At 39.1% G+C, this 15,892-nt stretch overlaps 1 protein-coding gene across 1 annotated transcript in view; it reads right to left on the bottom strand.

The window, feature by feature from the left end:
- The window catches only part of ACSS3 (acyl-CoA synthetase short chain family member 3), a 157,857-nt gene that overhangs the window by 121,312 nt on the left and 20,653 nt on the right, over nucleotides 1-15,892 (bottom strand). Inside the window, exon 2 of the mRNA XM_043561620.1 lies at nucleotides 1,577-1,721. Coding sequence (XP_043417555.1) covers nucleotides 1,577-1,721 — 145 coding nt within the window. The remainder of the gene's footprint in view (nucleotides 1-1,576; nucleotides 1,722-15,892) is intronic.

Raw genomic sequence — 15,892 nt, 5'->3', positions numbered from 1 at the left:
CAAACCCTACTGTGACACACTTTGCCCAATCAGTAGTTCTCAACTAGTAACCATTTTGCCACCCAGGGGACATTTAGCAAGGTTTGGAGACATTTTGGTCATCACAACTGCTGGAGGGGTGCTACTGGCATCTAATGGTTAAAGACCAGGAATGCTGCTAAACATCATACAATGTACATACCAGCACCCCACAGCAAAGAATTCTCTGCTTTAAAAATGTCAACAGTGTCAAGGTTGAGAAACCCTGCCCTGTACTATTATCTCCCTTTAAATCAATATAAGTAAATGTCCCACAGAATACGTGTTACATAGTCCACAATACCCAAATCCTTTTATAATTACTTGTGAAACCTCATTTCCACCCTAATGTTCAAAGAAAATCTCATGGGGTACCTGGGTAGCTTAGTTGGTTGAGCGACCGACTTTGGCTTAGGTCATGATCTCAGGGTTCCTGAGTTCGAGCCCTATGTCGGGCTCTATGCTGACAGCTCGGAGTCTGGAGCCTGTTTCATATTCTGTGTCTCCCTCTCTCTCTCTCTCTGCCCCTCCACTGCTTGTGCATGTGTGCTCTCTCTCTCTCTCTCAAAAAAGAAAGAAAGAAAGAAAGAAAGAAAGAAAGAAAGAAAGAAAGAAAGAAAGAAAGAAAGAAAGAAAGAAGAAAGAGTGAGTCTCATAATTCATCTGTCAGTATTATAATTCACCCAAGAACTAAATAGATGGGAAAGAACAACAAAAAGGAACAAATAAGGGAAAGGCACAGTATGTAAAAAGACCTGTAAAGGGTCAGGAGTGCCTAAGGGCAAGACAGGATCCCCAGGGTGAAGAAGAGTTGTGTTTATGGCAAAGAATATCTGGAAATAAAGCTTGCAGAAATGCTGTGATCAGATTCCAAATGTCTTCTACATCACAGGAGTCTAGATTATACTAAGTAGTAGTAATTTTTTTAAATGTTTATTTACTTATTTTGAGAGAGAGACAGAGGGAGAGAGAGAATCACAAGCAGGCTCCACTATGTCAGCACGGAGCCCAACACGGGACTCGATCCCACCAACCTTGAGATCATGACTTGAGCTGAAATCAAGAGTTGGACGCTTAACAGACTGAGCCACCCAGGCACCCCTAAGTAACAGTAATTTTTAAGGAAAACATTTTTAACTAGTTGTTCCTTAGGGAGAAAACTCTGGTGTCACACTAGGTGGTGATCTAACATGAGAGGAGGCTGGTCATCGGGAGGTTGGGAGAGGCTGCTGAACTGGTACAAGAGCTGAGAGGAGCCAGGCTGACAGGATGGCAACATGGGTGGAAGCAGAGGCCAGGAGAGGATTTGAACATATTCTTAGAGTCTTGCTCACCTCTCCCTGTAAAATGAGTATTCTCCAGTACCATAACATATAAATATAAGGGATAAAAACTCAATTAGTTAACATACCTCTATTTTTTCCAATGTGCATCAAAAGAAAAGCAAAGTAACACATGTCAGTGAATTAAGTGAATTAAAGTTTGAACAATATGAATGCGTTTTAAGGAATTTCGATAGCATTTCCAAACAGCATATACAGAAAGTGTATGATATTACCTGCTCCAGAACTTCTTTGTAGGTAATAGTTGCTTTAGTATCAGTAACAGGACTGTCATAGATGATAGCAATCTTATCTCCTTGACCATTTTCAATATGACGATCAACGGCATTGTAACAAATGTTAAGCATTCCTTCCACAAACCTGAAAAATTGGAAGGTAAAGGTTAATAATTCTTTCCAAAATATATTGTTGCTTAACTAGGTTGTATATTTCTAGTTTGGCAGCGCTGCCCTTAAATTAGTGCTTCCCGTGGCACACATGCAATGCCAGGTAATATCTAGAAAGTAGACATTTAAGACGGTACAGAAGTGACATCTTTGTTTTCATATGTGTTTGCTTTTATGTGCACTAGAAAAAAAATATACCTCACACTTCAAGGTGACAGCTTTGTAGATTTTATTGCTTAGGATGGAACGACAGTATAGACACCAAAATAATCTACGTGAAATGGATGAAATGAATTGTATGTAAGTACAGCGCAGCCCACGGAAGCATTAGGCTGAGAGAACAAATGGCAGATGTATGACTGAGTTTGGGTAACTGCTGTAAACAGACCAGCTTACTGGAGAATTCAATTCTCCTTTAAAAGAGCTATACACACACACACACACACACACACACACACACACACACACACACACACATATATTTGTTTCCATTAAGTGGGATGCCTCCAATTGCCCAAATGGATAAGCTCTATTCTGCATGTTTGAAATGCTCCATAATTTGAATAAAGTATGGACATGAATATAACATTTTAATTAATTTTTTCAAAAACTTTTGCAATTTCGTACTTTTCATCTCCCAATTTATCAATGCCTTCCTCTGAAAACACAGACATCATGTAGATGGATGGAGATAATGTTTTGAAAAATATAGCTCATTTTTTTTCCAAAAGAAAAAGTTTTGCATTTGCCCCTTCTCTAGGAGGAGGGGATTAAACCAAAGCATACAAGGACAGTAATGGTCTATTTGTCCCAACATCAGGCTAGCAAATATCATAACAATGCAAAATAACAGGAAAAAAAAACATTGAAGCAAGAAGAAAAAGTCCTGTCAGATAGCAGAACATCACCTTCAGGTCTTCACCCAAAAAGCCCTATGTGAAATGAGGCAGTGAATTAAAAGCAGCTATAGATACAGTGGCAGCATTAAGAAATAACACATAGAGAATGCAACAGGAGGAGGGATCACTTACTCAGGGTCAAATGACCCTATATACGTCAATAACCCGAATATGACTACCTGACAGCATAGCACAAGGAGCAGTTAATGTAAAGATTCTGAATCACCAAGTGTGAAAGATTCAATGTTTGTTCAAAAATACCGTCTCTTCCCCTTGCCCCACCTCCACGAGTGGAGAATACTTCCCTTGTTTGGGGCTCATGCAGGTGACTGTGCTTTGGCCAAAGAGCTGACATAAGTCAAGCAGAGGTGTGAAGGCACCTGTGCCTGCTCTCCTTCACTTCTACTTTCTCCAGAAGAGCCTCCTTCACCTCTACTTTCTCCAGAAGAGCCTCCTTCACCTCTACTTTCTCCAGAAGAGCCTCCTTCACCTCTACTTTCTCCAGAAGAGCCTCCGGGTGTCTGTGACTGCTGCCTCCTCGGCCTAGTATCCAAAGCAAATATTTGCAGGTGGAGGAGAGCCCAAGAAGCAGGAAGTGTAGCCCAGTCGGATACATGTCTAGGAGCAACGTTTCCAGTCATCTGACCCCATGACAACCTAGAGATACATGGAAATAACTGCCGAATATGTTATGATTTGGACATCTGGTATGATGATTTGACATGCAGCATAATTGTGGCTTTAATTAGCTAACATGCCAAGAAAAAAGATAGTTTGCTCAATGTTTTGTATCAGAAAGAAGAAAAGATGTTCTATGGAATTTTCCCACAAGAATATTTATTTGTATTGTTTTTGTTTTTGTTTCTGAAAAGAACACGTTTCAGACACATGGACTATTGGCTTGCTGGAATACTTCTTGATGTTGTTATTATTGTCCTTCTCTTTATCTACAACTTCTACTCTACCACTCTGTGCTCAACAGTTAATTACACTCATGACATTGCACAATAAAGAGGCCCTCTCAATACCAAAGATTGATGAAGGATTCACTTTATCATTTGCTGACTATTCTCCTATCTCTTCTTCCTTCTCAATATCTTTCACGGAGTCTACTTCCTCTGCCAGATCTTTGACAGTGATCCCCAAGGTTCCATATCCATCCCTTGGCTCACTCTGCATACCCTCCCTGGGCAATCTTAATACTCATATGGCTTTAACTTCCATCCTCAGCTCCAGCCCTGGCCTCCTTTCTGAGCTCCATACTCTTATAGCCAACAGTCTGCTGGACATTGAAGGGAGTCCAGAATGAACCTCCCCAAAACATGCTACTTTGGAATGTAGGTTATTTTGGGTAGAAGACAATCAAGTACCAAGACTCAGGAAGACTTTTTAACCTCCCCTCTTTATTGTCGCTAAGAATTTAGATAGAGGGCCTAGTCCAAGGAAAGGCTTATCACTGAAGATAAGTACAAAGAGTATGGGCTGGGCATGGTAGGGGTGGAGTGGGGAGTGGAGAGTACTTGGCAGGGCCTATTTGTTCAATTCCTCTCTGTATCCCGTGGCCTTTGCATGGCATGGCAAACGTTTGTTTACCAAACGCTTGCTCCTCCCATCTTCCTGTGAACTGTCTTCCTTCCCTTTGAAGCTCTAGGCCCCTACCCCCTTCTCCTTAGCTCAGGATAGCATATAAACCTCAACGGTCTCTCTTCAAACCTCTCATGTCTGTGTGAGACTCCCATACATCCAAAATTAATTTTTCTCCTATTAATTTCACTTTACGTCAATTTAATTAATAGATCAGCCAAAAGAACGACGAAGGATACAGGATTTCCTCTCCAACAACATCTATTTGGAAAGAATAACATGTCCAAAACAATAGTCATTTTTGCCCTATCTCAACCCATAGCCCCATGCCAAATGCAAACCCTCCCCTTCTCTGTTTTCCATATTTCAAGGAACCACCTTGCACCCAAGGACCTGAATTAGAAACCCCACAGTCAGATTTGACCCCTCATTCTCTACATTCAGTTGGGTACATGTAACATTACATTAGTCTCTGTAAATATTCAGTTCTCTCATTCACAACCTGGGTTAGAATTACTGCCTCCTAATTAATCCTCCTGCCCCAGGCCTTACCCTATCCTCTCAAGTCATCTCTCTATGCTATTAGAATGTTTTTCCTCAATAAGTCAAACTGAGAAAGACAAATTTCATGATTTCACTCAAATGCAGAATCTAAAAGGCAAAACAAATGAATAAACAAACAAAAAGGAGAATCAGACCTATAAATATAGAGAACAAACTGATGGTTGCCAGAGGGAAGGAGGTGGGGGATGTGTGAAAGGGAGTGGGAGATACAGGCTTCCAGTTATGTAATGAAGTCACAAAGATGAAAAGCGCAGCCTAGGCAATGTAGGTAATGATACAATAGCATTTTACAACGACAGAAGGTAGTTCCACATGTAGTGAGTGAGCATAGTATAACGTATAAATTGAATCACTATGCCGTACACCTGAAACTAATGTAAATTGTGTGTCAACAATACTCAAATTAAAAAAAAAGTTTTTAAAGAATGTTTTTCCTCATAAATGTTCTCATACCAACTATTTGGTGCTCAAAGTCATTTACTACTGTTGCATGAAATTCAGAATAAAAACTATGTATCTTTAGATGGCATGCAAAGACCATTCATCTCAGCTTTATTTCTCCTCATCCAACTTCCCACACTCCAGCTCTAATGAATTATAAAATCTGTATTTCCTGAATCCGCTCAGCTGCAGATTCTTTCTGTGACTGTTCTCCACCTTTACCTTTACTCCACCTTTACCTCCCCCAAGCAGTTCCAAAGCCCTATGCACACATCTCTACCACAGTACTTATCACATTGTATTAACAATTGGTCTACCTACTGATATATCTCCCTCATTATACTGTAATCTACCTTACAGCAGAGAAAATGCCTTATTCTCCTTATAGTCCTAGTGATGTCGGAGTGTGGGGCAAGCTGAGGGCAAAACACAGGCTAACAGCAACCTCCCCACCAAGTGGAATGTGTGATATTCCTCAGACACTCCTGGCTATACTCAAGAACAAAGGAAAGGGGTTTTAAATGCTTGCCATGGGAATGTGGGAAACTAAGGCAAATGAAAAATTAAATTCCCTTCCTGCCTACAGCCCATTGACAAGTCCTTGAAGCTGGCAGAGTGACCTCCCTCTCGAAGCCCAGCTGCCTGGATGATGACACTTTTAGGAGCAAAAGAGAATCTTGGTTTAACATTATCCCAACCTTGAAGATCCTGTAAGTCTACTTGCTTTGGCTCAACTGCCCCCAAGACATATGCTGGCAATCGTACTCCAAGATTATGGCCCCCCAATATGCATCTGAAGGGTCTCATGACTGAGGTTTTACTAAACAGTAATAAATGGAATTTCGCTACCAACAGCTAGCCCCTCAAGGTCTTGGAAATCTTGCTTCCAAAATTCCTTAGAGACTTACTCTATCCCTGACCCCCTGTCTCCCAACCTGAGGGTAGAGAGCTGCTCTTCTGCCCAAGTGTCCTATCCCCATGCTTTAATAAAATCACCTTTTTCATCAAAGACTTCTTCAAGAATTCTTTCTTGGCTGTTGGCTCCAGATCACCCCACCATCACCCCAAAACTTCATCACTAGGATCTACTATAGAAGCTCTTCTGTATTTGGATGCAGTATATATTTGATAAACCAATGAATAAAAATATTAGTAGGTGTTCAAGAAACATTGGATTTAGAATCCAGCTAGAGTAGCCAGGGTAGTTTTTACTAACTCATTTTAAAGTTGAGAGAACAGAGACTTAAAAAGAATAATTCCCAGGACATTTGGCAAGAAATTCAAGAATGCCACACTTGTAACCCAAATCTTTAGGCATCTAGACGTGTATCATTATTCACATCATATTAATTCACTCATTTATCAATTATTTATTTACTATCATCAAGTTCACAGATTCTTTCCTCTGTGGTCTCCATTCTGCTATTGAGCCAATTCAGAGAATTTTTATTTTGGTAAATGTATTTTTCAGCTCTAAAATTTCCACTTGGTTCTTTTTTGTATCTTTAATTTCTTTGCTGAAGCTTTCTATTTCTTTTATTGAGGCTTTTTTTTAATATTTTATTTATTTTTGAGACAGAGAGAGAGAGAGCATGAACAGGGGAGGGTCAGAGAAAGAGGGAGACACAGAATCTGAAACAGGCTCCAGGCTCTGAGCTGTCAGCACAGAGCCCGACGCGGGGCTCGAACCCACGGACGGCGAGATCATGACCCGAGCCGAAGTCGGACGCTCAACCGACTGAGCCACCCAGGCGCCCCTATTGAGGCTTTTAAAAAATATATTTTGTGTATGTTTATAATTATTTGTTGAAGCATTTTCACGATGGCTGCTTTAAAGTCCTTATCAGAGTGTTCCAATCTCTGTGTCATCTCAGTTTCGGCGAGTGATTTAGGGTTGTATCCTGGACATCATGGGCATCTTACTGATACTGTGGAGCTTATTTAAAGATTCTATTTAAATTCCAGACCTCCTCTAACACTGTGTCAATGGAGGAGAGGGACGTCTCATTACTCCCAGGTACAGGTGTGTTAGTCCCTGTTCCCCTAATGGCCTCTTTTGACACTGGTGGGCATGAGGGGTATCTCATTACTGCCAGACTAGGGTAAAAGTTCAGGATCCCACTAGGCTTCCATGACACTGGCTAAGAGCAGGGGAAATATGTACAAGTTTAGTATATAGGTTACTATACCCTAGGGTTTCTTTTTGAAGGATACCCTTACAGAAGTTTTGAAAATTTTAAGGGCTCCCTTTAGGAGGGCAGAAAGGAAATTCAGAGGGAAGGGCCTGCCAACAGTGTTAAACAAGAACTGCCGCAGGAGATGACAAATTGGCATGGCTCCAGAGGTGGTAAGAGTTAGTGCATATACCACTATAAACTGGCTCAATTAAAGATTGGTTTAGTGTGGTTGACTGGACCAAGTGACCTGCAAGGGGCCTTCCGGCTCAAAGATTTGATTATTCCACTATGACAAGATTCTTATTTCATTTTAACTCAAATCATTTTAGTAAAGGTCAACTGAAAGCCTTCTATGTGATAGCTCCTCATTGTCCCTTGTAAATTCATGAGTAGGTTCCAAAGGGTTTGTCTCCCCAGATTATTAAAATAACTGATGCCCCCCTCTAGACAACTGAGAAAATAACTTTAGAGTATTTTCTCTTATTTTTTATATATGTAAATAGTTTGCCTCTATGTTTAAGATTGCATTATGAGCTTTCCCCAAGAGCCTGAAAATTAAAAAAAAACAACAACAACGCATTTAATGACGGCATCATATTACATTCAATGGCTATTCAATAATAAAGTTAACTCTGTATTGTTGCAAATTGCCTTTCATAATATTGTCATTATTTTAAATGATCCTGAAATGATGTTTCTTACAGAGAAATATTGGTTACATTGTTTTTTTATTACATTTGCAGGCAAATGTCATTCCTACAATCAAACACATACATCAAATAATTAAATTCCTTCTGGAAATATTGAATCAATTTATATTACAATCAGCATTACCTGAAATTCCATTTTATCACACTCCTCCAAATACAGATTATTCTCAATCTTCTTCAATTTGAGAATTGAAAAATAGTTTCAATTTTAGTTTCTCTGGTTACTGGTATTAAGTATAATGTCTTACCAAGTTTTAAAAGCACTTTATATAGAACATTAGACTTAAGTCTGACACTATTACAAATTATTTTCTCAATTTATTCACTAATTTTAATTCATGCCATTTCCTGATATAAAAATATTTTAAATTTGTTAGGGTGCCTGGGTGGGTCAGTTGGTGAAGCGTCCTACTGCTGATTTTTGCTCAGGACATGATCTCATGGTTCATGCCATCAAACCCCATGTCAGATTCTGCGTTGACAGTGCAGGGTCTGCTTGGAATTCTCTCACTCTCTCTCTCTCTCTCTCTACCCCTCCCTCCCTCCATCTCTCTCAAAATAAATAAACATTTTTAAACTATCGGAAATTTGCATATAGTCAAATACTCATCATTTTCCTTTACAATTTCTTTGTCTAAGAAACTTCATACTACTCTCTTCTGGTTTCAGTTTTTATATTGATCTTTGATATGAGCCAATAAATATTCATACATGTATAAAACTTATAGGTAATACATGTTATACAGAATATATTATACATATGTATTGTAGGACAACTGTGCATGTATACATATTATGCACATGTACATAATATACGTGTGTGTGTGTATACACACATATTCAAAAGTTCTGGCTACAAAGAACCTTCAAATCACATAAGAGACATCTACACATAGATGTATCACATGACGTCTGTGTGTGTATGTGTGTGTTGATATATATATATATGTATATATATACATATATATATATATTAAATGATAGTACAATTATATTTATTTATCCTTAGTCAATTTTACAAGCATCAATGTTTGACTAATGCTTACTGTCCTCATTTTTTTATGATGCTTCATTCTTCCCATATGTATTATGCATACATACTCATATATATATATATATATATATATATATATATATATATATATCAGAGTCTCTGTCAAGGCTATGTAGTTTCTAGCTATAACTACTGGAATGTTCTGTCAGTAGAGTCTTGTGAATAGTTCTCTCTTTAAACTCAGTCAGCTTTAAGTTCTGTTGAAGAAAGAAAGGAAAAAAACCTCATATTCTATTCTACCCCATCTCTGCCCTGAATTCCTTCTGCAGAAAATTGAAAGAAATCTGAATGCACCCCACAGCTCACTCAAAAAACAGAAAAAAATATAAAACTGAAATGAAATTGATAGCAGCAGTGGAACCACTAGAAATGGAGTGACCACGAGATCACAGCAGTGGCAAATTTGGGGACTACATGAAGCAAACAGAAGCAGAATGACTGCTAAACCCAGAAGTCATGCCAAACAGGGCGGATGCGGGTGTACTCCTGACATGGAAAGATTTCCATGACATCTTAGATACTATTAGTTAGATTAAAGAAAGAAAATAATGCGTAGAAAAATTATGTAACCATACTATAGAATACATTTATGGGGAAACTATAAACCCCAAGCAGGTAATTAAAAGGCTCGTTAAAAGGCTCTCAATAGAACTCTGAACTATTTCCAAGATCAGAGGCAACAAGGAATAAAAAACAGGCCATAAATGTTTGGATGTATTATTAACACATAAGCCACACCTACATACATGTCGCACAAACTTTCACCAGCCCAGAGGCTAACTTTCTGAAACAAGTTTCTGCATGAATGATCTAGGAATAGGACAAGAACAAGGTTCTATATAATTTCCAGGAGGCCTAGGAACCGCACATACCATTGCCACCTGGAAATCCCCTCTTTTCTCTCAATCACAGTAAGAAGGATTTAAGTAACCAAAATCTACATTTACTGACACATGAACTAAGATCCTTACCTGGATTCTGAGATGTACTCCACTTAGCTACCTGAACCTGGCCACTCAGATGAGTGTGCGTGTGTGTGTGTGTGTGTGTGTGTGTGTAGGTGTTCATGTAGGTGTGTATGAACATATATATGAAAAAGAGGACAGCATAAAGCTGAGATGCGGGAAAGGCATATTGCCAACGTAAATAACAAGGGGAAAGGCATATTTTTAACTTCAACAATATCTAAAGTGTACCTAAAAATCAATACAGAAAAAATTAAAAACCCAGTAGGTAAAGAATCTCAGCACACCATCCATAGAGAAAAAAAATGATAATGGTCAATAAGCAAAAAAAGATGATGCTCAGCTTCACTGACAATCAGGAAAATGAACATTAAAACAATAATAATATTCCATTTCTCCCCATTGGATTGATACAAAGATACAATACACAGTAGTGTTACCTCAGCCAAAGCAAGTTGCCTGTATGTTTATCTCTGTGCTTGTAGAAAAGCACAAGAAGGTGGGGCGCCTGGATGACTCAGTTGATTAAGCATCCGACTTTAGCTCAGGTCATGAGCTCATGGTTCAGGGGCTCAAGCCCCACATCAGGCTCTGAGCTGAGAGCTCAGAGCCTGGAGCCTGCTTGGAGTTCTGTGTTTCCCTCTCTCTCTCAGCCCCTCCCCCACTCGCTGTCTGTCTCTCTCTCAAAAATAAATAAACATAAAAAATTAAAAAAAAATAAAACATAAAAGCACAAGAAAGATGTACAAGATCTAAATGTACAAGAGAAGTAAAGTTGGGTAAAAGAAAAATTGAGGTGCAAAACAGAAAAGAATAGTCTATATTTTTCTGTAATAAATACTTCTGTGTGATTTGATTTTTACCAATATTCTTTTATGTATTAAATATATTTTAATAAAAATACAAATTTTAATAGAAGATTGCTTGGCTCTTGGATTGACCAAATCATCAACTCTATATCATTATAACTGCCACTAATGAAAAAAAATAATTTAATTAATTAATTAATTAGAACATCTCTTTTCAATTTTCTTCTGGTAAAAAGGAGTATTTCTTATACTTATGACAACATCTAAACTCAGTTTTAAAAAACTAAAACGGGCCATCAAATTTTTGCTTTTCCTTTTTATTTATTTTTCTCACCAGAATCAACCTCAAGCAGATATATAGTAATACTAAGAATGGCTAGACAGAACCTTCAAATCGCATAGACAGATCTACTATAAATCTGTGTTCATCATTCTTGCTTGCTGCCCACTGTCATTTTGGTTGCCCTCATTCCAGGCGCTTGTAACACTGCACTAGAAATGAGGCACGGCCACGAAGTTTGCTGTGGCCCATGACGTGGCTACAGAAATAATGCAAGAAGTCTTTAAGATTCAGTGTGTGTTTTCCACATTTCCTTCTCTGTGTCACAAGGACCAGTGACATTCCAAATGGTGACAGCACTGTCGACCTGTATTTTTTTAAGTTTATGTATTTATTTTGAGAGAGAGAGAGAGAAAGAGAGGGAGAGAGAGGGAGGGGCATAGAGGGAGAGAAAGAGGGAATCCCAAGCCATCCAGCCTGACAGCCAATGGCTGACAGCCATTGGGCTGTCAGCACACAGCCCAATTTAGGGTTTGAACTCACGAACCATGAGATCATGTCCTGGGCTGAAATCAAGAGCCAGATGCTCAACTGACTGAGCCACCCAGGTGTCCCCAACCTGTATTCTTGTGTGAACACGGATGATATGAAACAAATTTGCTGTGTAATCAAAGATACATTTACATGAGTGAGATACACCTGGGCTATTTTAAACCAGGGATATTTGAAAGCTGTTTACTCCTACAGCACAGCCTAGTCTATTCCGACTGAGAGAAAAGTCCCCAGACCCATCTATTTTGGCAAACTCAAACAAACTTTAAAATTGTCATAGTTTACAATTTTAGAGGCAGAGGGATACATTCCAGGGCAAAAGAAATGAGTGTAATCTCAGCTGGTATAATTATGTAGTCACTATAGAATTGTTAGATGTCCCTGAAAAGAAGTCAAGGTGCACCATCATCTGTGTCTGAGCTCAGAGAGGTGGAGCTGAGAGGCTTCAGAAGGAGCTCCTTTAAGGAGAAAGCTCTTGGGGGGCGCCTGGGGGGCGCAGTCGGTTAAGCGTCCGACTTCAGACAGGTCACTATCTCGTGGTCCATGAGTTCGAGCCCCGCGTCGGGCTCTGGGCTGATGGCTCAGAGCCTGGAGCCTGTTTCCAATTCTGTGTCTCCCTCTCTCTCTGCCCCTCCCCCGTTCATGCTCTGTCTCTCTCTGTCCCAAAAATAAATAAATGTTGAAAAAAAAATTAAAAAAAAAAAGAAGAAACCTCTTGGGGCGCCTGGGTGGCTCAGTTGGTTAAGTATCAGACTCTTGATTTTGGCTCAGGCCATGATCCCAGGGTCGTGGGATCAAGTCCTACACTGAGCTCTACAATGACAGCACAGAGTCTGTTTGGAATTCTCTCTCTCTCTCTGCCCTCTCTCCCACTCATTCTCTCTCTCTCTCTCTCTCTCAAAAATAAATAAACATTTAAAAAAAGAAGAAAGCTCTTGAAATTCTTTCAAGGCTTCTTCTTATGCATAATTTTCTATTTTCCCTTGCCTTTTCCTCATTAACCCTGCTAGTTTACATCCAGAATAAAAACTTTGACTCAGTTCTTTGGAGGGAAGCTTGTTTGAATTTGACTTCTTCTTTAGAAGAACTAAAGACTAAAATGTCCCTCTCAATTTCACCACTCCCTCCTATTTCAAGAACAAAACTTATTGTACTTTCAATATGTGTGGACTATGAAACTCTTTCACAAACTGCCATATTTCAATCTGCATGAAATAGTTATTGACATGAGTATATTTGGTAGTTGCAATGTTGCAACCCTCTCTGTAGTCCCAGCTAGTGATTTCTGTACTGGACATATATTTTCTACTAAATAACTGGAAAGTCCAACATAGAATTTACCTTCTGATATGAGCTCCTTTCCCTGGATCATATTACAATGTCCTTCCTTGATGATCTCCTATTTGGGTTTTTATTTTGGCATAATTTCAGAAAAAAAATTCAAGTTCTTTTTCAAAAGTTAAATAAATCTAAGGATAACATACTGAAAAGAATTTGAGGGTAATGGATATATTTGGTTATCTACCTACTAAAATACTAAATCTATATTAGGAATGTGTAACATTTATAAGAAATAATTTATTATATTATAGGCAGGCTTTGGCAGATTATAACCTCCAATATTAACTATCAATAATTATTTCCTCAGGGCTCCTCGGTGGCTCAGTCAGTTAAGCATCTGACTTCGGCTCAGGTCATGATCTTGCAATTTGTGAGTTAGAGCCCCACGTTGGACTCTGTGCTGATGGCTCAGAGCCTGGATCCTGCTTCAGATTCTGTATCTCTCTCTCTGTCCCTCCTCTGCTCATGTTCTCTGTCTCTCTCTCAAGATAAATAAATAAAAACATTAATTTTTTAAAATAATGATTTTCTCTTCAAATGTTTTTTTTTAGCCAACAAATTTAACAATAATTTGTTGTTGGTTCGACCTGAAACTGTTAAGAAAAGGCAAAAAATATAATTGGGAACATGTCCACCATTCTGATTTACAGAACATACTGATTTACAGGCATACTGATTTACAATAACTATAATAAGAAGCAAAATGTGGCCGACTTCCTGGCAGAGGTAGAAACAAAGTGTGATGAAAGCACAGTAAAAAAGAGATTAATTCTGGCTAGGGGAATGTGGTTAGGAACTGGTGATGTTGCAAGGAATGTAGTCTAGTTATAAAGGTCTGAGCCTTGAGGTCAAAAGACCAGAGCTCAAATCTCGGGCATGTCATGTAATAGTTGCAGGCCTGCAGGCAAATTAACATGCCTAGGTATTTCTTCCTCCATCTATAAAACCAGGAAACCAAAACAAAGAAAACCCAACAACATAGCACTTACTCTATACCAAGACAACACTATGAACATTTAACACACATTCATTCAATTTTCATAATGACTCAGTGTAGACACCAATATTGTCTTCATCTTACAGATGAGGAAACTGAGGTATGGAGAGGTTAAGTGGCCTAGTCGAGGTCCACATTGGTGTGTTACAAGCTTGGACTGGATGTCAAGCAGTCAGGCTCCAAGTCACAACCTCTTATTCTGCACTGAGGAGTTAATACGAAAGTACTCTACACTCTCCACAAACATGCTTTCATACACATTTCCTTGACTCCTTTCAATAACCCTATTAGGCAATTACTATCATTATACACATTTACAAATGGGGAAACTGGATTAGATAAGTTATGAAAGCACAGTTTTGTGGCAATGGGTATGATTGGGGCTGAAGCAGGACATAAGGGGAGGGCGACTGTTTCAAGACTTTTTTGCAATAATAATGTTGTGGTGATAGAGATGGAAGGGAGGGAAGGGTTTGAGAAATACAGAAGACTGAAAAAAGAATTTTAGAGAAAAAGAGGAAGAGAATGAAAAGAATGCATATCAAAGAAACTGGGGCTCAAGGGGAGTCAGCAAACTATAGTCACATGCCAAATCTGGCCCACAATCTATGTGAATAAAGTTTTATTGAAACACAACCACACTCCATTGTTTCTGTATTCTCTGGGGCTGCTTTTGCTCGATAATAGCAAGATTGAGTGCTTGCAACAGAATCTATCTGGCCCGCAAAACCAAAAATACTTACCATTTGACCTGTTAAAAACTTTGCCAGTCTTGTCTCTAGCGAGGCCTTGTACAACAGAAATTTCTGTGATGATGGAAGTTTTCTGTACCTTCACTGTTCAATTGCATAGCCACAGGTAGCTGGCTAAATTTAAATTTTAATTAATTAAAAGTAAATGCAATTCAAAATTTAGTTCTTCAGTCACACTAGCCAACCTTCCAAGTGCTCAGTTAGCCACACTTGGCTAATGTTACTGCAGGACTGAATTTTAATCTTAATTCAAATTAAACTTAAATTAAAATAGCCACATGTGGCTACCAACTTTCCTGTTGGACACTGCACTTGTAGGGAATTTAGAGGAGGCAGAGGTGGTCCCCAGAGTCAAATACTGAAGGGAGATCAAATGAGGTAGGACTTCAAGTCAATCCATTGAATTAAGGAACAAACAGGTACTGGTGATCTTGGGGACAGCAGTTTGCATACAGTGATGAGGATTGAGGCCCCCTGCAGTGGATATAAGGGGTATAAGGGAAAAGGATATGTAGGGGTATAAGGGAGAGAAAAGCCTGGAGTATAGACAATGTGGCTGAGAAGTGAGGATATCGAGAGAAGGGGGATGCTCTGACATCTCTTTGGGCTTGTGCAAATCTTTCAACTGGCTTTTATCTAAAAGGGTGAAAAGTGAAGGCAGTTGAGGGGAGGCAGCATTGAAAATTAATGGAAATATGATTCTTTAATGGCAATGGCAAGTGGAACATGTGCAAAAGTAGGCAAAGTTCAGGTTCTGTTTTAGAAGTGCATTAATGCCGCTGAAATAGGAGATGTGTGTTTAGCGTGGAGCATAACCTGAACTAAAGCAACGAAGATGAGAGTAAGCCTTATCTTAAAAGCCTGGAATGCCTAGTTAAGGAAGGGCAGGCCATTAAAGGGTTCAGAGCTGGAGAATGCTGTGCTTAGAAATGGATTTCAGGCCAGTCTTGAGAGGCAAAGGAGGAAATGGAATCAGTTAGGATCTATACTGACTAGCCAAGAAAGGCAAAGTAAGTAATG

Source organism: Prionailurus bengalensis, chromosome B4 (assembly GCF_016509475.1).
Source record: "Prionailurus bengalensis isolate Pbe53 chromosome B4, Fcat_Pben_1.1_paternal_pri, whole genome shotgun sequence".
Taxonomy (NCBI): Eukaryota; Metazoa; Chordata; class Mammalia; order Carnivora; family Felidae; genus Prionailurus; species Prionailurus bengalensis.
This window is presented reverse-complemented; position numbering and strand designations above follow the sequence as displayed.